The sequence below is a fragment of the Rattus rattus genome, chromosome 15, assembly GCF_011064425.1.
Source record: "Rattus rattus isolate New Zealand chromosome 15, Rrattus_CSIRO_v1, whole genome shotgun sequence".
Lineage (NCBI taxonomy): Eukaryota > Metazoa > Chordata > Mammalia > Rodentia > Muridae > Rattus > Rattus rattus.
The window spans coordinates 29,041,872-29,066,103 of record NC_046168.1 but is presented as its reverse complement, the minus strand read 5'-3'; the positions used below and the strand labels follow the sequence as shown (position 1 = coordinate 29,066,103).

General features: G+C 41.3%; 1 protein-coding gene and 1 non-coding gene across 2 annotated transcripts in view; one reads left to right on the top strand and one right to left on the bottom strand.

Annotated features, from left to right (window-relative positions):
* Window positions 1-24,232, top strand: part of Psma8 (proteasome 20S subunit alpha 8) — a 36,078-nt gene continuing 11,846 nt past the window's right edge. Inside the window, exons 1-2 of the mRNA XM_032886155.1 lie at window positions 1-102; window positions 15,769-15,895. Of these exons, the coding sequence (XP_032742046.1) occupies window positions 1-102; window positions 15,769-15,895 (229 nt within the window). The remainder of the gene's footprint in view (window positions 103-15,768; window positions 15,896-24,232) is intronic.
* Trnaa-agc lies at window positions 17,179-17,251 on the bottom strand. Its single transcript has one exon. It is a non-coding gene; the product is annotated as a tRNA-Ala (tRNA).

Here is a 24,232-nt window from a genome sequence, read left to right as displayed (position 1 = left end):
ATGGCTTCTCGGTATGACAGGGCAATCACTGTCTTCTCCCCGGATGGACACCTTTTCCAAGTGGAGTATGCCCAGGAAGCAGTGAAGAAAGGCTCCACCGCGGTAAGCTGCTCCCCCAGGCAGCCGCTAATCCAGCTCTGGCACCCAGAGCAAAGGCTCTGGTGTGAGAAATATTTCCTTTACTGGGGACACAGCCACAGGTTGGCAGTGGAGGTTACAGAGTTCAGCCCTCTGCAACTGCCTTTGTTTAACAACAGCCACAGACTGGTGTATGTTTCTATTAACTGACAAAACACCTAGAACATTCTACATCGGTGCTCAGGGCCACGTCCTTGCGAATCCACTGACCCAAGGTAGAGTTTGTAGTTCTTTCATATTCAAAGCCATTGTTTAATAATGATAAAAATTAAAACCTTCAAGCACCACCACCCCACCCCCACCCCCCGCCAACACGCCCCCAATCCCAGAACGAATCAAATACTAACTTCCTGTTAGTGAGAGGAACAGTTAGAAATGCTAATCCAAATGGCTTCATTAAAAGTAATTGCTCAGATTTCAACCTCAGTACTTGGCAGTGTTTCAAAGGCCCCCGCCCTCCCAAATCCTCACTTTTGCACTGCTGTGTGTGCACGCACATGTGGGTGTTCAAGTAATACTGGAAATTTCATGAGATTCTACCCTGTTTTAGACTTATGAATCTACATTACCTAAAAACTTTTAAATACCCAGGACAGCTGTTACGCTGCTGCCAAGCTTTAACTGCGTTCAATAATCATCATAATTTATGAAAAATTTAAAGGACAAAAGTGCCCCAGTGAAAGATCTAGCACCCCCCAGGCTTCTGAGCCCTAGTCTATGAATACAGGATATGATTTTTTTTTTAAATCTCTCAAATTTCACGACTATGTTTGTGTGTGTTTTGGAAATTGAGACAGTAGCTATGAGAATTCACAGAACATCTCCCAGTCTACAAGTATCTGCTTCCACTTCTATATCAACTTGATAATGGAAAGAAGTTAATTCACTTTTGTTATAAATCTAATAAATCTATCAAATGTAAAATGGCAAAAATAATTACAAAAAAAGAGATCATTTTAAAAGTATTTTCCTGTTTATGTGGGCCCACTGGTTAAGCTTTGTTAGAACTAGAAGTTTAAGGAAAGCCCGGTATTGCTTAAACCAAAGGGGTACCATTTTGATAAAAACAAAAAGTTATATAGTCCCCAGCATGGTGCGTAGCATATGGTTAGGAAATAATGCCCCAGTTTTAGAGCCTAAAATAAGTAATAGGAGAAGATGGGGGTGTGATAAGAAACCACACCGGCTCATTTAAAGAGCTTTAAGGATGTTACGGAGCTGACTGATAGCTCCTTTGTAAGGAGCTATAAAAGGGTAAGGACATAAACAGACCTGCACTGGGCATCTTTAAGGATACACTGGAAGGATGAGACTCTTACCTCAGAATTCTGAAATTATAATTTGCATCTTTTTATGGAGTTATTCATTGTGTTTCCTTGAGGGTGCTATGACCTTTTACATTGAATAAAGTTATGCTGTTAAATATTGTTGTCTATAAACAGCAGATATGATGGATTACAAGTAAGCCTGCCTGATCAGCTTTGACCGCTATGAAGACATGACATTACTTAGTAAGATGATATAAAAATTATATGGGCCATAATTAGAGAGCCCGGTTCTGCTCCCTGCTTGGTAATTAGCTAATGGCACACTCTGGGGCCGGAGGGAAGGCTTCCTTCTTCTTGGTTCAGTTTCTTTTTCTATAAAGACAAAATATATTTGAATGACATTTTGGAAAAGTACCGCAATCTTAGGAGAGCCTGTGAATCATAGCATTATCATAAAAAAGTTAAAATTTATTCTCATTCTTCGATTTATCCTTTCCCTGACCCTGGATTTTTATGAGTGCTATATTTTAACTTGTTGAATCTCAGCTCTGTTGTATAACTTTCATAGCGTTCCTTAGTCACTATCCACATCTTTAATTAAGAGGTGGCTTCTAGATTTCACTAATCAAGGTTTCTGTCACTGTACACAGAAGGGAAAACATTTGCTTTTCCTTTTTTCCTTTTTCAAGACGAGGTTTTCCTGTGTAACTGTGGCTGTCCTAGAAGCCAGTCTGTAGACCAGGCTGGCCTCAAACTCAGAGATCCTCCTCTGCCTTTTGAGTGCTGGGGACTAAAGGGGTACACCAACACCCACATTTTATTTTTTTAATGTTGATTTGTGTCCTTTGTTTCTTGGTGCTAGATGTCAAACCCAGGGCCCTGAACATGCTGCGTGTGTGCTCTCCTGTTGAGTGATATTTCAGCCCTTACCTCTCCGTTAAGAATCTCCATTCGTAGGCTGAGAAATAGCTCCATGAGCAAAATGTTCACTGTGCAAGCATGAGACCTGGGGCTGAGTCTCCAGAACCTATGTTTAGGTAGCACAGAATGGTGCTACGTGTTTATAATGAAAGGGGAAGCAGAAGGCTTTCTGAGGCTCTCCGACTCGCCAGCCTAGTCTAATCGAACAGAAGGTGTGGATATTTGTACGCTACCCTGTGAGTGCTGGGAACCAAAACGGGTCTTCTGCAAGAGCAACAACAAGTGTTTCTAACTAATCGTTCCTTTTTATAATTTGAGAGATCTGTTTGTCTTATTTCTGTATATGACTGTGTGCACCTTCCTAAGTTTGTGTGCACTGTGTGTGTTGATATCCTCCAAAGCCAGAAGAGGGCGTAAGGTCCTCTGGAGCTGGAGTCGTAGCAGTTATGAGCTATCAGATGCGGGTGCTGGGACCCAAACCAGAGTCCTCTATGTGAGCAATAAAGACTCTTGACTGCCTAGCCATAGCAGTAGTATTTTTTTAGTAAAATAAACATCAAAAATAGCTCCTGCTTCATAAGATTGATGTGTGTGAAAGAAGCAGTACAAGTTAAGATGTAAGTCACATAAACTATTAACTGGAACTGTTACTATCTATGATTCTTCCCTTTTTTGATTCAGTTTGTCTCTGGTCCTTCCAGCATGTCAATTTTCTAAGTCCTTTCAGAAGGACGTACACATGCTAACCTAGATTGTAGGGTTTCACTGAGAAGTGGTAGATACTCTCCTAGTTTTTAAAGAACTTACTGTTTAGAAAGGAATTTCGAGAAATAGAGAAAAGTCCTAGATGGGAATGGTGGTACATGACCATACACGAGCACTCAGGAAGACTGAGTTCCAGGCCAGCGTGGGCTATGTTGGGATTCCCTTTATTATAAAATAAAAAGTCTGTACAAGGCCTAAATGAGTATGATAATAGAGATGGTAAGGAATGCTACAGAAATTGCAGTTACAAGAGAAACCCTCCTTAGAAAGCATATTTAAGGAGCCATTGGAAAGATGGACGTTATCAGGGGAGGAGGTGGAAAGCAGGGGAAGGAGGAGTATTTGAAACAAAGGGAATATCATGTGGGAAGACAAGACAACTACATTGTAGAGTGAAAAGACATTCAGAATGGCTGAGAAAACAATAGGAAGGTTTGAGTCCAGAAACCTGAAGGACCCTGGAAGGATTTGGGGGTGACTACTGTCCCTTTTTAGGTTCTTGATATTTTCTTCTCAAAACAGACTGCATATATATATGGGTTTGTTTCAAGCAAGATGATGCCCATCTGTTTCAGCACAAAGGACAGATGACATGCACAGTACAAATGTCCTTGGATCCTTTTGTCCTGTGTCTTGCTGTTGTCTTTGTTTGCTTAGTGAGAATCTGCTCTACATATGCAAAGTAGGAAGCAAAGAATGGTGACTGAGATACACCCCACCTCCATTTCTTCCTTTCTCCCCCCCCCTTCTTTCTCTTCTTCCCTTTCCCCTCTCCTTTCCAAAGATTTCTCCAGCTACCCTGTGAGCATTGGATGGGATGAGATTAGAACTAGATCTGGAGAGACCAGTTATACCCCTGTGATAATCACATAGATAAAAGCTGTTGCTAGGGCTCCAACAAAAGTGGTAACAAAGCAGATCCCGGGAAACACTGTCCTGACCGTCTCGTTGGTGTTGGTCAGGAAGGAGTAAGAATCTAAGACGGTGCCCCCGTCTGAGTTGAGCTGCAGTTTTATTATGAATGTGAATCGAGTGATACTATAACCGACTTGGTTAGACTAAGGTGTGCCTCACCTCGAATGCTCATGCTGGGTCACGGCCCCTCAGATGAGCGACGCTGATGGTTTACGTCTAAGGGATGAAGTGATGGAGATGGAGTGGCGATCAGGTGGCTCCGATTCCTCATCTTCGCTTGCCCACACCGCTTTCTGTAGCTCCCTCTAGTGGAGCCCATTTGCCATGTCACGAGTGGCCCTGCACAGAGGCCCGTGTTGCAAGACAGTTCAGAAAGCAGCTGTGCAGAGTATAATACTGAGTGTGGTGGACTTGAGCAAGAGGATTGCGAGCTCAAGGCCAGCCTAGGCTACATAGCAAGGCCTTGAGTCAAATCAAGAAACAAACAAATCTAGTATACAACCAATATACGTGTTTAAAACTCAAAGATTGATATTGGCTAGAGATTATATTAATTTAATCTATTAATTAAATTAATTAATAATTAACATTAATCACTAAAATAAAGTAATTAATTAGATTGTTTAATTATATCTTTATTAATTTGTATGTCTAAGTGTGTGTGTGCACATGTGAGTGTAGTGCCTACGGAGGCCAGCAGAGGGTTCTGGGTCCCCTGGAGATAGAGGAGGTTGTAACTCACTCTATGTGGTTCTAAGAAAGAACACTGAACACATGTACCACACGGCATATATGCAAGCAAAAACCCATACACTTAAAAATAAAGAAATTATTTTAAAAACAATTTGGGTGCTGGGAACTAAACCCCAGACAAGTTATACTATGACCACAAGTTACACAAGTACCACAGCACACATGCACATGCAAGTGAGTGTATACACACACACACACACACACACACACACACACCAAGTAAATAAACAATTTAAACTGCTAAGCCAGCTTACTAGCCTCTTTTTAATTTTTTAAAAATAATTATTTAGTTTATGTATATGAGTACACTGTAGCTGTCTTCAGACACACCAGAAGAGGGTATTGGATCCCATTACAGATGGTTGTGAGACACCATTATAGTTGCTGGGAATTGAACTCAGGACTTCTGGAAGAGCAGTCAGTGCTCTTAACTGCTGAGCCATCTCTCCAGTTCCTACTAACTTCTTTCTAAATTGTAAAATTACATGTATGTATTTGTTCAGTGCTCTCAGAAGCCAAAAGATGGCATTGAAACATGGGGTTACAGTCGGTCGTTTGTGTGTATGTGTGTGTGTTACTAACTGACGTGCACACACCACCGCCGCCCCAGCCCCAGCAAAGGCAACAGGTACTCCTAACCACGGCACCGAACCATCTAACCAGCCTCACCCACTGTATTTTAAAGCATGAGACAGAAGCAGGCTCCAAACATTGCAGGCAGCAGCAGACGGAGAGAACTGGGATATTCACTGAGCCTGCAACCTGAGCAGCAGTCTGAGAGCATCTGAAAAACACTCAGAACGGATTGCAGAAGTAGCATCAGCTCTTACTGTCCTTCCAGAGGATCTGAGTTCAATTCCCAGCACTTACACCTGACAGCTCACAGCCATCTTGTAACTCGAGGTGATGGAAAAGATTTGAGAACTACACAGGATTTGGCAAGATGTAAAACAAGTCAAAGACAGTGTCTATAGGGATCACAGACTACAAGCAGCACAACATCATCAGGAAAGACTACCCAGACCCAGGGACCAACATTTGCATCCTGACTCACGAAGAGTGGATTGGTATTATAGTGACCCAGCCTCACAAGGGCCTCCTTAGGAGAAACAGTACCATTAGAAACCAGCCTTCTGAAGGAATGCTAAGAAATTTAACCAACATCTGTCATGAGACCTCGCACTGACAATGAACTACTCAAAGGCAAGAACAGCCCTCACTACTTGACCCCAAAGGACTACTAGATGTGTGACTAGCATATGAGATTCCCACTAGAACTTCCAGCAATGTGATCAGTATCTGGGATCCCAGGAATAAGTGCCGAAAGAGTTGAGGTTTCAACTACCAACCAAGCAGTGTTTATTGGTTTATTTTATGTATATAGATATTTTGCCTGCATGTGTCCACAGAGGCCAGAATAAGGCAGCACCAGTAATCTTTTTTTTTTTTAAATGGAGAATACCAAAGACTGAGCCTGGAATTTGGAACAGAAGCCTAGCAGGGAAAAACAGCACCTCAAATGTACTATGATCTAGTCCCTCTTGAACATTACAAACATTTTCATTAATTAAAATGCTCTGGGCATAAAAGATGGCTCACTGGTTAAAAGTACTGGCTGTCCTTCCAGAGGACCCTGGTGTGAATCCCAGTACTCATGTAGTGGGTCACAAACATGGATGACTCCAGGCCCAGGGTTTGGATCCCTTCTCTGGCCTCCATGGGCACCAGGGATACATGTGCATAGACACATATGAGGCAAAACCCAGACACATAAAACAAGAAATACCTTGAAAATTCCAAACAATGGTTTACCATCTAATGCAAAAAACATGAAACACAAAAGCATCATGTCTCTTTCAGAAATTATTAATCTCAGTAATATGCTCAAATGAGAGTAAACAAGATGATATCCTTGACAAATTCAAAAGAATGATTATAAGTGTATTTGAAGAAATCAGAGAGTATACAAAGTCCTGAATGAATTTAAAACACATGCACACACACACACACACACACACACACACACACACACACACACACACCCCACAACTGGAGAGAATAAGGAAGTAAAAATAGGATAAGAAAGTAGAATTCAATAAAGAGAAGTAGTGAAAGGAATGCAGATTAAAAGTACTGCAAGTGAAATGGTCAGATAGTCTATTAAGATCCATAGAACCCTCGCCGATAGAACAGATCGAGGAAGGACAAAATTCTGGGCATAAAGTAATGCAGAACAATTTGAAGGTTCAGACAATGGCACAGATAGAGAGAAGCTATGTATAAGACACTGTAGATCGATGTGTAGATCTCAGTCAGGGTTTCTATTGCTGTGAATCGACACCATGGCCACAGCAGCTCTTACAAAGGACAGCATTTATTTGGGGCTGGGTTACAGGTTCAGAGGTTTAGTTCATTGTCATGGTGGGACACGTGGCACCTCATAGGCAGACCCGGTGCTGGAGAAGGAGCTCAGAGTTCTGCATGTGGATCAGGAAGCAGTAGGGAGGGAAAGAGCCACTGGCGTTGGCTTGAGTTCCTGAAACCTCGAAGTCCACCCCAAGTGACACAGTTTCCAAAGCTGCACCAATCCAACAAGGTCACATGTCCTAAGCCTTTTGAACAATCCTGTGCTCTATAAGCCTATGGGGAGCCATTTTAATTCAAACCACCACATGCCATTCTCTGACCCCATTTGCTTGTAGCCATCTCATAGTACAAAATGCATTCGGTCCAACTTCAAAAGTCCCCATAGTCTATCACAGTCTCAGCAATGTTTAACATTGGAAGTTCAAAGTCTCTGATACTCATGGCAGTGTGTAAAATCAAAATGAAAACGCAGATCACGTACTTGCAACAAGCAAATGGCACAAGTTATACCTTACCATTCCCAAGGAGAGGAAAGGGAGCCATAGTTAGGAAATACTGGACCAGAGCAATGCTGAAAGCCAACTGGACGAACTCTGCGTCTTTCTGCCTGGTACCAAAGTGCTCTTGAGATCTCTAACCCCCCAGCCGTGCTGACTGCAGCACACTTCTTTCTTTTGGGTTGGTTCCACACAGTTGCCAGCTTTCACTGGCAGTTACCCCCTAGCTCTGGCATTTCCAGCATCTTGGGGCCGCCAAAGCAATCTAGGGTTTACCTCTACTGCTTCATACAGAGGCCTTTCGCAGCCTCACACAGTGGCCTCTGGGCCTCCATGCAGCCATGGTCTTGGCCTCATCAGCTTTCTTTAGTCACAGAAGGCGATTCCACAGTCCGTTTTCTCTATCCTTGACTCTAAAGCCAAAACCAGTAGCCACAGCTGTCAGGTTTTGGTGCTCGCTGGGGCTGGAACATAACCGCATTAGATCAGTTACATAGAAAACATCATCTTTCTCTTTTTGATTGTTTCCTTCACTGCCTATACTTGGCTAGCCTAGAATTCACTCTCTAAATCAGGCTGTCCTTGGCGTCTGAAATCCACCTGCCTCTGCCTCCCAAGTGCTGGGGTTGAAAGTGTGCGCTTTTCGTTAGTCTCTTTCACAAGTAAGAAGTTTATGTGGGTGCCCTGTAGTCACTCCTCCCTTTATTCTTGGTGTTCCTTTTCTTCTCAAACTGTACAGCCTGGGTTTTTCCTTGCTCAGCTTGTCATTTTTGGTATAGATCTGCATAAATGTAGCCACCAATAACCAAGCAGCACAGTTCATACTCGGTTGTCTGGAGACTTCCTCTGCCAATGCTGTGAGTTCAAAACTCTCTAACTTAGCCTCAGGCCTATTTGTTTGGACAAGGGGAGAACACAGCCACCTTCTTTGCTAGAATGCCACAAGAATGATCTCTAGGTCACATGTCCAAATTCTCTTCTGAAACCTCATGAGCTGGGCTCCCACAGTTAAAATCACCCTCAGCACCACTGCCTTCCATGCTCACACTAGTGGAGCGCATTAAGCCCCACTGAAAATGTTCAGTCTATCCAGAGTCCCAAAATGTTCCATAGTTCTCCAGGCAAAACCATGGTAAGGCTTATAACAGCAATATCCCAGTCGCTTGGTAGCAACTTCTGTTTTAGTGTTTCTATGGCTGTGAAGGGACACCATGATCGTGCAGCTCTTACAGAGGAAAACATTTAACTGCAGCTGGCTTATAGGTACAGAGATTTAGTCCATCATCATCATGGTGGAAAGCATGGTGTCATGCTGGCAATCATGGTGGTGAAGGAGCCGAGTTCTACACCCAGATTGGCAGACAGCAAGAAAGGATAGAGAACCACTGGGCCTGACTTCAACTTCTGAAACCCCAAAACCCAACCCCAGTGACACACTTCCTCCAACAAAGCCACACCAATCCAACAAGGCCACATGTCCCAATCCTTTTGCTACTCCCTATGAGCCTATGAGAGCCATTTTCATTCAAAACACAACATTATGGGACACTAAATAGGCCAGACAATCTCCACTCATCATATTATAGTCAAATTATTAAATATACAAGAGAAAAATGATATTTGGCAACTATAAGAGGGAAACACCAAGTCACACACAAAAACAAGCTATCGTAATAACACCATATTTCAACAGAAACTTTAAAAGCTCTGAGTTCTTAGAATTATATATTTCAAGTTCTGAAAGAAAACAGTTATCAGCCCACACTACAATACACAGTAAAGCTGTTGATCATAAATGAAGGAGAAAGAAAAATAATAATAAAAGGCTAAAGGAATTTATGACCTCTATACTAGCTCTAAAGGGATTTTTGAAGGAATCTTTCCAACAAATAAACAAATCTATGAGGCCAAAGGGAAGACTAAACCACACAACAATACAACATAAGCAAACAAGGACTAAGAAAACACACAAAATATTGAAAAATGTCTCTGGAATTAGTAGCAGATTTCAATAAGTCAATACTAGTGATCTAAATTTCTTAGCCTAAAGACACAAACTAGAAGATTGAATTAAAAAAATAGGATCTAGGGGCTGGGGATTTAGCTCAGTGGTAGAGCGCTTGCCTAGGAAGCGCAAGGCCCTGGGTTCGATCCCCAGCTCCGAAATATGGTGTTATTAGGATAGCTTGTTTTTGTGTGTGACTTGGTGTTTCCCTCTTATAGTTGCCAAATATTCATTATAGTACTCAAAGTTCTAGCCAGAGCAGTCAGGCAACAAAAGGAGGTCAAAGGGATACAAATTGGAAAGGAAGAAGTAAAAATATCACTATTTGCAGATAATAAGGTAGTGTACTTAAGTGACCCCAAAAATTCCACCAGAGAACACCTAAACCTGTTAAACAACTTCAGCAAAGTGGCTGGATATCAAATGAACTCAAACAAATCAGTAACCTTCCTCTACTCAAAGGATAAACAGGCTGAGAAACAAATTAAGGAAACAACACCCTTCACAATAGTCCCAAATAATATAAAATATCTTGGTGTGATTCTAACCAAGCAAGTGAAAGATCTGTATGACAAAAACTTCAAGTCTCCGAAGAAATCAAAGATCTCAAAAGATGGAAAAATCTCCCGTGCTCATAGATTGGCCAGATCAATATAGTAAATATGGCCATCTTGCCAAAAACAATCTACAGAATTCCCACTCAATTCTTCATAGAGTTAGAAAGAGTAATTTGCAAATTCATTTGGAATAACAAAAATCTGTGATAGCAAAAACTATTCTCAACCATAAAAGGACTTCTAGGGAAATCACCATCCCTGACCTCAAGCAGTATTACAGAGCAATAGTGATAAAAACTGTATGGTATTGGTACAGAGACAGGCAGGTAGATCAGTGGAACAGAATTGAAGACCCAGAAATGACACACCTATAGTCACTAGATCTTTGACAAAGGAGCCAAAATCATTCAATGGGGGGAAAAAAGACAGCATTTTCAACAAATGGTGCTGGTTCAACTGGTAGTCAGCATGTAGAAAAATGCAAATTGACCCATTCTTATCTCCTTGTACAAAGCTCAAGTCCAAGTGGATCAAGGACCTCCACATCAAACCAAATACACTCAAACTAATAGAAGATAAAGTGGGGAAGAATCTCAAAAACATGGGCACAGGGAAAATTTTTCCTGAACAGAACACCAATGGCTTATCCTTTTAGATCAAGAACTGACAAATGGGACCTTATAAAATTGCAAAGCTTCTGTAAGGCAAATGACACTGTTAACAGAACAAAAAGGCAACCAACAGATTGGGAAAAGATCTTTACCAATTCTACATCCAATAGAGGGCTAATATCCAATATATACAAAGAACTCAAGAAACTAAAACCTGGCGGTTCCTTAGAAAATTGGACATAGTGCTGTCTGAGGACCCAACTATAACACTCCTGGTCATATTCCCAAAAGATGCTCCAACATATAAAAGGACACACATGCTTCACTATGTTCATAGCAGCTTTATTTATAAAAGCCAGAAGCTGGAAACAACCCAGATGTTCCTCAATAGAGAAATTAATACAGAAATGTGATATATTTCCACAATGGTGTACTAATCAGCTATTAGAAACACTGACTTCATGAAATTCACAGGCAAATGTATAGGACTAGAAAAATATCATCCTGAGTGAGGTAACCCAGTCACAAAAAAACCACACATGGTATGCACTCACTGATAAGTGGATATTAGCCCAAAAGCTCGGAATATCCATGATACAACTCACAGACCATATGAAGTTCAAGAATAGCCAAGTGTGGATGCTTCAGTCCTACTAAGAAGGGGAAACAAAATAATCATGGGAGGTAGAAGATGGTGGGAGGGGTTTGGGAGGAAGAGAGGAGGGGGAGGGGAAAAGGAAGGGCATGATCAAGTCTGGGAGGAGACAGGAGTGATGTATAGAGAGCCAGGAATTTGAACCGAGGTCCCTAGCAATGGGGGATTGGGATCTGGGGGTAGCTACCAGAAAGTCCCAGATGCCAGGAAAGCAAGTGGCTCCCAGGACTCAACAGGGATGTCATTAGCTTAATCCCCAACAAATGGGAGGGAGAACCTGTAAAGAACATATCCAGAGGTTAGGCATGGCCTTCCCTTGGAGGATAGGGTCATCCACTCATCTCCAAATTTTTAACCCAGAATTGCTCCTGTTTAAAGGTAACACAGGGACAAAGTATGGAGCAGAAACTGAAGAAAAGGCCATCCAGAGCCTGCCGCATCTGGGGATCCATCACTTATGCAGACACCAAACTCAGACAATATTGCTTATGCCAAGAAGCACATGCTGACAGGAGCCTGATGTAGCTGTATCCTGAGAGGCTCTGCCAGAGCATGACAAATACAGAGGCAGATGCTCACAGCCAACCATTGGACTAAGCACCGGGACCACAATGGAGGAGTTAGGGAAAGGACTGAAGGAGCAGAAGGGGTTTGCATGGCTCCAGCTGCATATGTCACCTAGGATGGCCTTATCTGGCATCAGTGGGAGGACAGACCCTTGGTCTTGTGAAGGCTCAGTGCCCCAGTGTAGGTTAATGCCGGTGTGGGGTGGGGGGTGGAAGTGTGTGGGTGGGTGGGGGAGCACCCTCATAGAAACAGGGGGAGGGGTGGGAGGTTTGCGGAGGGGAAACCGGGAAAGGGGCTAACATTTGAAATGTAAATAAAGAAAATATCCAATAAAAATAAATAAAATAGATCATATAACAGGAGGCAAAGTAAGTCTTTAAAGACCGGGAGATTATTTGACCAAAATGAAAAAAGCATAAATAATAGTAGAAGCTTGGGTATGTACAGACTCGTGAGCTTGAAAACCATGATGAATGAGTCATAGAGGAATAAAAAGGAAATGAGAAGGAAGTGGAAATGAAAACAATATGCCAGGACACAGGCGGAGCAGTGAGCACCGTTAAGAGTTTATAGCTACAAATGTCGATATTGAAGAGCCAGATCTGAAATTAATAACTTAATAATGGATGTTAGAGCCTCGGAAAGGCTCTAACAAAATCAGCAGAGAGGCAAAAAGAATTAAGATCAGAGCAGAAATTAATAAAATATGTTTTTAAAGGCAGACAATCAAAGAGCGAATCAAAGAATTAGATCCAATCTAACTGAAAGAGAGAGGTCTGGGCTGTAACTCCGTTGGTAAAGTGCCTGCCCCACATTGATGAATGCCTGAGTTGGATTCCCTGCCCGGCATGAGCAGGCAGGATAGTTTTCTCTGGAAGTTCAGATCTTAAAAGAGATGCAAGGATCAGGAAGTTAAGATCATCTACAGCTACTGCCCATGATTTTTGAGATCCAATGTGGATAATATGATACCTTACCTTTTCAGTGAAGAAACAGGATAGATTATTTACTTTCCTATTGCTCTATAAAATACTACGACCAAAGCAACTTACGGAAAAAAGTATTTATTTTAGCTTACAGTTCCATAAAAATAAAAGCCCATCAAAGTAGGAAGGCATAACAACAATTGACAGGCATGGTAACAGGAAACAGTACGCATCTTCAAATCATAAGCATAAAGCATAGAGAATGAACCAGAAGCGGGACCTAGTGACACACTTCCTCTAGCAATGGCGCACCTTCTAAACTCTCCAAATAGTGTGACCACTGGAGACCCAGAGTTGAAATACCCAAGCCTTGGGGAACATTCCTCATTCAACTCTCAGAGGAGGATCAGGCATGAAGAATATGTTCAGTGTACATTAAATACTTGTGTGCAAATGTCTAAATTCATAAAATTGGAAATAAAACAGGCATGACAGTGAAATTCAGAAAACTGTTATGATTATTAGAGACTCAATATTCCATTAGATTAGAAAATCCTAAATGTGATTATATATGACTGACCAAAATTAAATCATGAGGATAATATAACCAGATCTGTAATACAGCAAGATTGAAACAGTAATAAAAATTCTCCTGACCAAAGGTTCAGGCCTAGATTGATCTTGCTGCTCACTTCTAGACCACTAAAGACAAACTAACATCACTGTTTCTCAAGCTATTCCGTAAATTAGAAAAGCAAGCAATGCTTCCAAACTATTTACAAATCAGCATTACTCTGTTACTAAATAAGATAAGCGATCTCACAAAGGGAAATTACAAGCCATTCTTTCTGATGAAGATAGATACAAAGTTTCTTAATAAAATACTTGAAACTCAAGTCAAGAACACATCAGGAATTTTATTCATCACAGTCATTTGACTTAGATTCTGATAGGGTTCACATGAACAGAGCAATAAATGTAATACAGTGGACTCTCATCCAAGTACTAACCAGGGGTGACTTTGCTTAGCTTTTGACATAAGTGGTTTCAGGCCAGTGCATTGCGAACCATGTAAGCCACAATAATGTCCAGCTTGTTAAGACATTCTCACTGATGCCATCCATAGTGGCACAAACCTCACGGGAGCAGCCAACCATATTCTGACTATTTACTGCCTGCTCTAAACACTGAGGCCTAGTCTTGGCCCCATAACCTGGGCCAAGAACCTGTAGCTAGTTAGGTCTTGGTCCTATGGGAGAAATTATTGTTATTATTTTGATAAATGGACATATTAGATTAATACAGATACCCACAGTGACTAAGTATCTATACTGTGAGGTGCTGAGCCCTAAGTAGGACCTCGACATCACATACCCTCTTCCCAAGGCTCAGAAATTGTTATGGAAGAGGTGGAGGAAAGAGTGTTAGAGCCGGAGTGGTCAGTGACTGCAAGTAAACTGTTTTATGGAAATAACAAGGCACGGACACATATTAACTCAACAGTGGTTATGACAGCAGGCAGAAACCTATGTGAGCTCAAGCTAGACAGAATCCCAGCATGGAGAGGGACCAAGAGCACAGAGTCGTTCCTAGCAAAGGTTGATTGGCAATTGATGGCTTCCGGGAAAGAGTACGTCAGTTTTCTTTGAGGCCCCTGATAGGTCAGCCGTGCTCTAGGGGCGGGGATGACCAGACATGAACAAATTGGACTCCAGTGGTTTGAGAAAAGAAGACACAAAGTCGCGTGGATAGGCAAGCTAATCTGGGAGAAGTTGGAGGAGAGGTGATGGTCAAAATGCATTATTTGAAGTTCTCAAAGACCTAATACTAAGTGAGAAAAATGGGGAAAAATGGACTCAAAGACAAAAAACACATGATTATTTTATCAGTAGATACAGAAAAGGCTTTTAACAAAATTCAGTATCTCGTGGTGATAAAAGTTCAGAAGAGACTAGGAATAGAAGGAACATATGTGAACTCTATATCGCAAACCTGGGAGCCAGAATTGTATTAAATGGGGAGCAGTTCAAATCAGGAACAATACGAACGTATTTGTTTTATTTACTTTTATCCAATACACAGTGCTTCGGGTCTTAGCTAGGGTGGAAAGATAGAAGAATGACACAAACGTGAGACAAGCAAGAGAAGAAGTCAAATACCCCTATTTGCTCACAGTTGAAAGATGCAGTCCCTCGGGGTGGGGACGTCCCAGTGAGGAACTCGGGGCAGATGAGCACATTGCACCCACGTTCAAAAGGCAGAGACCAGGTCTGGATGACTGCAGGGAAAGGTGCTTGCTGCCGAGCCCGATACCCTGAGTGCTGCCCCCAGGAACCAAGTGGTTGTAAGAGAGAATTGAGCTCCCAAAATTGTCCTCTGACTGAACCAGACACCGGCCATTTCACCTAGGTCAGCTGGAAGCCGGCTTGCTATTGGGAACCCATCTGGCATGTTCATGTGGATGCTATGTTCATTCTCACACAGCAAGGTTCTTTCTCAAAGAGGAGGCATCTCCCAGCCCCAGCCTACCTTGTCAGGATTGGTTCTGCCACTGAAAGGCATCTGCTTGGATCACCAGCCTCTCCTTTCATTCGCCCTAAAGTTGTTGTGTATTTAGGTGTGGTTTTCATGCACCACTGATTGTATTTTCTTCTTGAGGCTGGGGACTAAGTATCTAGTCTTCCAGCACCTGGGCAGCCTGCATTCTAGATGGCTCCTTTTCCGTTTTATTAATTAAGAGAAACCCTTTAACTCTTTGAAACATGTTAGAGTAATTAGCCAGTTTTGACTTTAAATTTACTTTTACAAAAAATGTCTTTATAGGTTGGAATTCGAGGAACTAATATAGTTGTGCTCGGAGTAGAAAAAAAGTCAGTGGCCAAGCTTCAAGATGAAAGGACTGTGAGGAAAATCTGCGCCCTCGATGACCATGTCTGCATGGCCTTCGCAGGTGTGTACTGGTGCTCAGTGGTACCTACCATACTTTCCTGTAGGAGGCCAGTAACACAGCTACCCTGGTGCTACACTTTTGCTTCATTTACTTAAGTACAAAGTATCACCTATACTTAAAGCCCAGGACTCTGTACACTGGGAGTTTTAAAATAATGAACTTCGACAGTAAAGCATCCATGTGAAAGATGGACTTCTCCTTACTGTGCTTTATAGAACTTATAACTTATAGGATTTATAGAATTTTAAAAGATTTTATTTACCTTTATTTGTATAATATGTATATATGTGTGGGTTTCTGCATGTAAGTGCAGATGCCTGCAGAGGCCAGAAGAGGGCGTCAGATACTCCTCAGCTGGAGTTGTGAGCTGCGTGGTGTGGACGCAGGTAACTGACCTTGACTTAAATCTGACTTAATTGGTGAGCCATTCCTCCAACTCCAGTTTGAGAAGGGTGAGAGGGAGGGAGAGTGAGAGGGAGGGTGAGAGGGAGGGAGGGAGGGAGGGAGGGAGGGAGGGTAGCATAATGCCTTCATTGTGGGAGACAAAGACAATATTTTCAACTACCATTCTTCAAAATATATCAAATTGGTGTACCTTTGATTATATGTGTTAGACTGTTTGATTTTAAATGTTGGCTTGAGTCTCATAAACAAATATTCAATGAATTTGATTCAGTATATGTGTTGGTTTAGATGAGAATGGCCCCACTGGGCTGACATATCTGGATGCTTGGTCACCAGGGAATGGCACTACTTGGGGATTAGGATCTGTGGCCTTGTTGGAGGAAGTGTGTCACTGAGGATGGCCTTTAGGGTTTCAGATGCTCAAGCCAGGCCCCGTGTCCCACTCCCCCTGCTGCCTGTGGATCCGGGTGTAGACCTCTCAGGTACTTCTCCACACCGAGTCTGCCTACATGCTGCCATCCCAGTCATGATGGTAATCCACAGCCTCTGAAGCTGTAGGCAAGCCCCCAGGTAAATGCTGTCCTTTATAAGACTTCTGTGGTCATGGTGTCTCCTCTCAGCAGCAGGGTACTGACTAAGACAGTACAGAGTTTCCAAATATCTCTGAGATTACTTTAAATATATCATGTTACATTGTTCTATGTATTTATATGAAGTTGCATTCTCAGCATTGATTGTTATAAAATCAAAGTATTGATCAACTCTGAAAAAGATGGAAGCTGCTCAATGACCAACTGTACCAATTAGTCAACCATTAACTGTGTGAAAATAAACAACTATCAATAGTATGCAAATTTATTTTCTTTTTTTCTTTTTTTTTTGGAGCTGGGGATCGAACCCAGGGCCTTGTGCTTGCTAGGCAAACGCTCTACCACTGAGCCAAATCCCCAACCCCAATTTATTTTCTTTTAATGATACAATTGCATGTATACCAAACAATTATTTTCACAAAATATTTGGTTTGTGTACTTGTTTTATATGTCTATACATCTATACATGTAAAAGTTTCTCTGGTCCAAAGGAGTCATGAGTGTGCAAAGTTTTAAGAAGCCCTATGCCCGACAGACACTTGGCCTTTGAACTACCCTCAAACCCAAAATTGCGTTGGGGGTGGGGGTGTGTATAGAGCTTGTGCGCGTGTCTACGGCTGGGCATGCACAGGGAAGCCAGAGGTGGTTTAAGATAGCTTCCTTTATTGCTTTTCTACTGGATTTTTTCTGGAGGTCTTTAATCTCAGCACTCAGGAAGCAGAGGGTTCTCTGTGGGTAGAGGTCATCCTGGTCTAGTGGGCTGCAGGGCCGCCAGGGCTCTGGGGATCAGGCGTGTCCGCTTCCTCCAGCACTAGGGTCACAGCATGGCTGCCTGTGCTGGCTTACGTGGGTGTGGGGGGGCCAACCTTAGGCGACAGGTACCCTGCAGCTGAATCATTTCCTGTCCTATAGTATTTTGTAAATTTTATAAAGAGTCAAATGAAGTTTCTAAGAAACACAAAGGAGTCTTTTACACTTTCCCTCAGGGATACCATTTTTAAAACCATTTACGTAAGCCAATATAAACTGGCCGAGATTTCAGCAGCTCTTCACACATTTGTATACATGCGATGTTTGTAATGAGACGTGGTGGGGTGTGAGAATGTCCCGCCTTTGTTAACAGCTCAGCCGCTAAAAGATATTTGAGCCATTTCCAGTTTTCGTCCATTACAAGTGAAGTATGGACGTTTAAGTATAAGAGTCTCTGGGAACAGAGGATTCACTTCTCTGCAGAAGATCTGTTGAGCAGTTTGGATGTACTTAGCCCACACGTAGATTCACGCTGTTTCCACTGTATTCATGGCACAACTGTTCTGTCAGCTCAACATAACTCATGCCAGTCCCTTCCCCTTCTCTGACCAGACGCCCACTGGTCGTCTGCTTCTATAATTTGTCATTTTTGAATCTTCTCTGATTCACATGTGGAACCTTTGCTGGCGACCCTTGTTCATTTGGTGCAATTCCTCTGCAGTTCCCCCTGGCGGCTGGAGGTGTTAGCAGCAGCTTTTCCCTTCATCGATGGGGCCTGTTGAATGGGCCACTGTTGTTAACAGGCTACCTGCTTATCTTTGGGCCATTCTAGATTTTGCTTTTTACAGGTAAAGTGTGAATATCTTGGGGTAGGAGTTTTTGGGAATATGTAGTTTTATTTCTGTGAAATAGATACCGTACAATTGCCGGCTTGTGGGTAATACATCTTTAGTGTTTTTTCAGTGCCAGATTGTAAAGTGGCTGTGTTGTTTACGTCGCTACTGTCACAGCATTTGGTTTTGTAGTGACTTTTTTTAATCATTCTTTTAAATATGCACAATATGTTTATTTATTTATTTATTTATTTTTACACGATAGATTTATTTTCTTTTATTGGATTTTTAAATTTACATTTCTTTTTTATTAGATTTTTAAATTTACATTTCAAATGTTATCTGATTCTCTGGTTTCCCATCCATAAACCCCTTATTCCATCCATCCTCCCCCTTCTTCTAAGAAGGTGTTCCCCCACCCAACCACCCACCTCTTCCCACTTACCCACCCTAACATTTCCCTACACGGGGGTGGGGGGGTGTGGGGGGGTGGGGGGGTGGGGGGTTTGGGGGGTGGGACGTTCAGCCTTGGCAGACCAAGGGCTTCTCCTCCCATTGGTGCCCAACAAGGCCATCCTCTGCTACATAGGCAGCTGGAACCATGGTCAGTTCATGTATAGTCTTTGGGTAGTGGTTTAGTCCCTGGGAGCTCTGGTTGCTTGGCATTGTTGTTCTTATAGGGGTTGTAAGCCCCTTCAGCTCCTTCAATTCTTTCTCTAACTCATCCAATGGGAACCTGTTCTCAGTTCAATGGTTGGCTGTGAGCATCTGCCTCTGTATTTGTCATGCTCTGGCAGAGCCTCTCAGGCTCCTGTCAGCATGCATTTCTTGGCATCAGCGATATTGTCTGGGTTTGGTGGCTGTGTGTATATGGGCTGGATCCCCAGGTGGGGCAGGCTCTGAATGGCCATTCCTTCAGTCTCTGCTCCAAACTTTGTCCCCATATTTCCTGCTATGAATACTTTTGATCTACTTCTAAGAAGGACTGAAGCATCTGCATTTTGGTTGTCCTTCTTGAGCTTCATGTGGTTGGTGGATTGTATCTTGGGTAATTTGAGCTTTTGGGCTAATATCTACTTATCAGTGACTGCATGCCATGTGTGTTTTCCTGTGATTGGGTTACCTCTCTCAGGATGGTATTTTCTAGTTCCACCCATTTGCCTATGAATTTCATGGTCATTGTTTTTGATAGCTGAGAAATATTCCATTGTGTAGATGTACCACATTTTCTGTATCCATTCCTCTGTTGAAGGGCATCTGGGTTCTTTCCAGCTTCTGGCTATTAGAAATAAGGCTGCTATGAACATAGTGGAGCATGTGTCTTTGTCGTATGTTGGGGCATCTTTTGGGTATATGCCCAGGAGTGGTATAGCTGGGTCCTCAGGTAGTACTGCATCCAATTTTCTGAGGAATCTCCAGACTGATTTCCAAAATGGTTGTACCAGTCTGCAATCCCACCAACAATGGAGGAGTGTTACTCTTTCTCCACATCCTCACCAGCATTTGCTGTCACCTGAGTTTTTGATCTTAGCCATTCTGACTGGTGTGAGGTGAAATCTCAGGGTTGTTTTGATTTGCGTTTCCCTGATGACTAAGGATGTTGAACATTTCTTCAGGTGCTTTTCAGCCATTCTATAGTCCTCAGTTGAGAATTCTTTGTTTAGCTCTGTACCCCATTTTTATTAGGGTTAGTTAATTCTCTGGAGTCTAACTTCTTGCATTCTTTGTATATATTGGATATTAGCCCTCTATCAAATGGAGGATAGGTAAAAATCTTTCCCCAATCTATTGGTTACCTTTCTGTCCTATTAACAGTGTCATTTGCCTTACAGAAGCTTTGCAATTTTTTGAGGTCACATTTGTCAATTCTTATTTGTAGAGCATAAGCCATTGGTGATCTGGTCAGGAAAATTTTCCCTATCCATGTGTTTGAGATTCTTCCCCACTTTCTCTTCTATTAGTTTGAGTGTATCTGGTTTGATATGGAGGTCCTTGATCCATTTGGACTTGAGCTTTGTACAAGGAGATAAGAATGAGTCAATTTGCATTTTTCTACATGCTGACTACCAATTGAGCCAGCACCATTTGTTGAAAATGCTGTCTGTCATTTTTTCCCCCCACTGGATGGTTTTGGCTCCTTTGTCAAAGATCTAGTGACCATAGGTGTGTGGGTTCAATTCTATTCCATTGATCTATCTGCCTGTCTCTGTACGAATACCATACAGTTTTTAGCACTATTGCTCTGTAATACTGCTTGAAGTCAGGGATGGTGATTCCCCCAGAAGTTCTTTTATGGTTGAGCATAGTTTTCACTATCCTGGGTTCTTTATTATCCTAAATGATTTTTACAAATTGATCTTTCTACTTCTATGAAGAATTGAGTTGGAATTTTGATGGGGATTGCATTGAATCTGTAGATTGCTTTGGGCAAGATGGCCATTTTTCACAATATTAATCCTACCAATCCATGAGCATGGGAGATTTTTCCATCTTCTGAGATCTTCAATTTCTTTCTTCAGAGACTTGAAGTTCTTGTCATACAGATCTTTCACTTGCTTGGTTAGAGTCACACTAAGGCATTTTATATTATTTGTGACTATTGTGAAGGGTATCATTTCCTTAATTTCTTTCTCAGCCTGTTTATCCTTTGAGTAGAGGAAGGCTACTGATTTGTTTGAGTTAATTTTATATCCAGTCACTTTGCTGAAGTTGTTTATGAGACTTAGTAGTTCTCTGATGTAACTTTTGGGGTCACTTAAGTGTACTACCTTATCATCTGCAAATAGTGATATTTTTACTTCTTCCTTTCCAATTTATATCCCTTTAACCGCCTTTTGCCGTCTGATTTCTCTGACCAGGACTTTGAGTACTATGTTGAATAGGTAGGGAAAGAGTAGGCAGCCTTGTCTATTTCCTAATTTTAGTGGGATTGCTTCAAGTTTCTCTCCATTTCGTTTGATGTTGGTTACTGGTTTGCTGTATATGGCTTTTACTATGCTTAGGTATGAGCCTTGAATTCCTGATCTTTCCAAGACTTTTATCATGAAGGGGTGTTGAATTTTGTCAAATGCTTTCTCAGCATCTAATGAGATGTTCATGTTTTTTTTTTCTTTGAGTTTGCTTATATAGTGGATTTCGCTGACGGATCTTCGTATATTGAACCATCCCTGCATCCCGAGGTTGAAGCCTACTTGATCATGATGACTAATTGTTTTTGATGTGTTCTTGGGTTTTATTTGCGAGTATTTTATTGAATTTTTTGCATAGATATTCATAAGGGAAATTAGTTTGAAGTTCTCTTTCTTTGTATGGTTTAGATATAAGAATAATTGTGGATTCATAGAACAAATTGGGTAGTGTTCCTTCTGTTTCTATTTTGTGGAATAGTCTGTATAGTATTGGTATGAGGTCTTCTATGAAGGTCCGATAGAATTCTGCACTAAACACATCTAGTCCTGGGCTTTTTTGGTTGGGAGAATTTTAATAACTGCTTCTATTTCTTTAGGAGTTATGGGACTGTTTAGATGGTTTAACTGATCCTGATTTAAATGTGGTACCTTGTATCTGTCCATTTCATCTAGATTTTCCAGTTTTGTTGACTATAGGCTTTTGTAATAGGATCTGATGATTTTCTGAATTTCCTCAGATTTTGTTGTTATGTCTTCCTTTTCATTTCTGATTTTGTTAACTTGGATACTCTCTCAGTACCCCCTGGTTAGTCTGGCTAAGGGTTTATCTATCTTTTTGATTTTCTCAAAGAACCAGTTCCTGGTTTTGTTCATTCTTTGTATAGTTTTTTGTTTTTGTTTTTGTTTTGTTTTTTGTTTGGTTGGTTTTTTTTTGCTTATACTTGGTTGATTTCAGCCCTGCTGTTTATTCCTCTTGAGTGTACTTGCTCCTTTTTGTTTTAGAACTTTTGAGTGTGCTGTCAAGCTGTTAATGCATGCTCTCTCTAGTTTGTTTTTGGAGGTACTCAGATCTGTGAGTTTTCCTCTTAGCACTGCTTTCATTATATCTCCTAAGTTTGGGTATGCTGTTCCTTCATTTTCATTAAATTCTAAAAAGTATTTAATTTCATTCTTTATTTCTTCCTTGACCAAGTTATCATTAACTAGAGTGTTGTTCAACTTCCATGTGTATGTGGGTTTTCTGTCGTTATTGTTGCTATTGAAGACCAGTCTTAGTGCATAGTGATCAGATAGGATGCATGGGGTTATTTCAGTTTTCTTGTATCTGTTGAGGCCTGTTTTGTGACTGATTGTATGGTCAATTTAGGAGAAGGTACCATGAGGTTCTGAGAAGTAGGTATATTCTTTTGTTGTAGGATGACATGTTCTATAGATATCTGTTAAATACATTTGGTTCATAACTTCTGTTAGTTTCTCCATGTCTCTGTTTATTTTCTGTTTCCATGATCTGTCCATTGATGAGAGTGGGGTGTTGAAGTCTCCCACTATTATTGTGTGAGGTACAATGTGTATTTTGAGCTTTAATAAGATTTCTTTTATGAATGTAGGTGTCCTTGCTTTTGAAACATAGATATTCAGGATTGAGAATTCATCTTGGTGAATTTTTCCTTTGATGAATATGAAGTGTCTTTCCTTCTTTTTTGATAACTTTTCATTGAAAGTCAATTTTATTCGATATTAGAATGGCTACTCCTGCTTGTTTCTTGAAAACATTTGCTTGGAAAATTGTTTTCCAGCCTTTTATGCTGACGTAGCATCTGTCTTTGTCACTGAGGTGTGTTTCCTGTAGGCAGGGAAATACTGGGTCCTCTTTCAATATCTAGTCTGTTAGTCTATGTCTTTTTATTGGGGAATTGAGTCCATTGATGTTAAGAGATACTAAGGAACAATGATTGTTGTCTCCTGTTATTTTGTTCTTAGGGGTGGAATTACTGTTTGTGTGGCTCTCTTCTTTTGGGTTTGTTGCAAGAAGATTACTTTTTTGCTTTTCCTAGTGTGTAGTTTCCCTCCTTTTGTTGGAGTTTTCCATCTATTATCCTTTGTAGGGCTGGATTTGTGGATAGATATTGTGTAAATTTGGAATCAAATTATCATGGAATACCTTGGTTTCTCCATCTATGTTGAGAGTTTGCTGGATATATTAACCTGGACTGGCATTTGTGTTCTCTTAGTGTCTGTATGACATCTGCCCAGGATTTTCTGGATTTCATAGTCTCTGGTGAGAAGTCTGGTGTAATTCTGATAGGTCTGCCTTTATGTTACTTGACCTTTTTCCCTTACTGCTTTTAACATTCTTTCTTTCTTTTGTGCATTTGGTGTTTTGACTATTATGGGATGGGAGGAGTTTCTTTTTTTTTTCTTTTTTTTTTTCTTTTTTTTGGAGCTGGGGGCTGAACTCAGGGCCTTGGGCTTGCTAGGCAAGCGCTCTACCGCTGAGCTAAATCCCCAACCCCTGGAATTTCTTTTCTGGTCCAATCTATTTGGAGTTCTGTAGGCTTCTTGTATGTTTGTGGGCATCTTTTTCTTTAGGTTAGGGAAGTTTTCTTCTATAATTTTGTTGAAGATATTTACTGGTCCTTTAAGTTGGTAATCTTAGCTCTCTTCTGTATCTTTTATCCTTAGGTTTGGCCTTCACATTGTGTCCTGGATTTCCTGGATGTTTTGGGTTAGGAGCTTTTTGTGTTTTACATTTTCTTTGATGATTGAGTCAACGTTTTCTATGGTATCTTCTGCCCCTGAGATTCTCTCTTCTCTGTCTTGTATTCTGTTGGCAATGCTTGTGTCTATGAC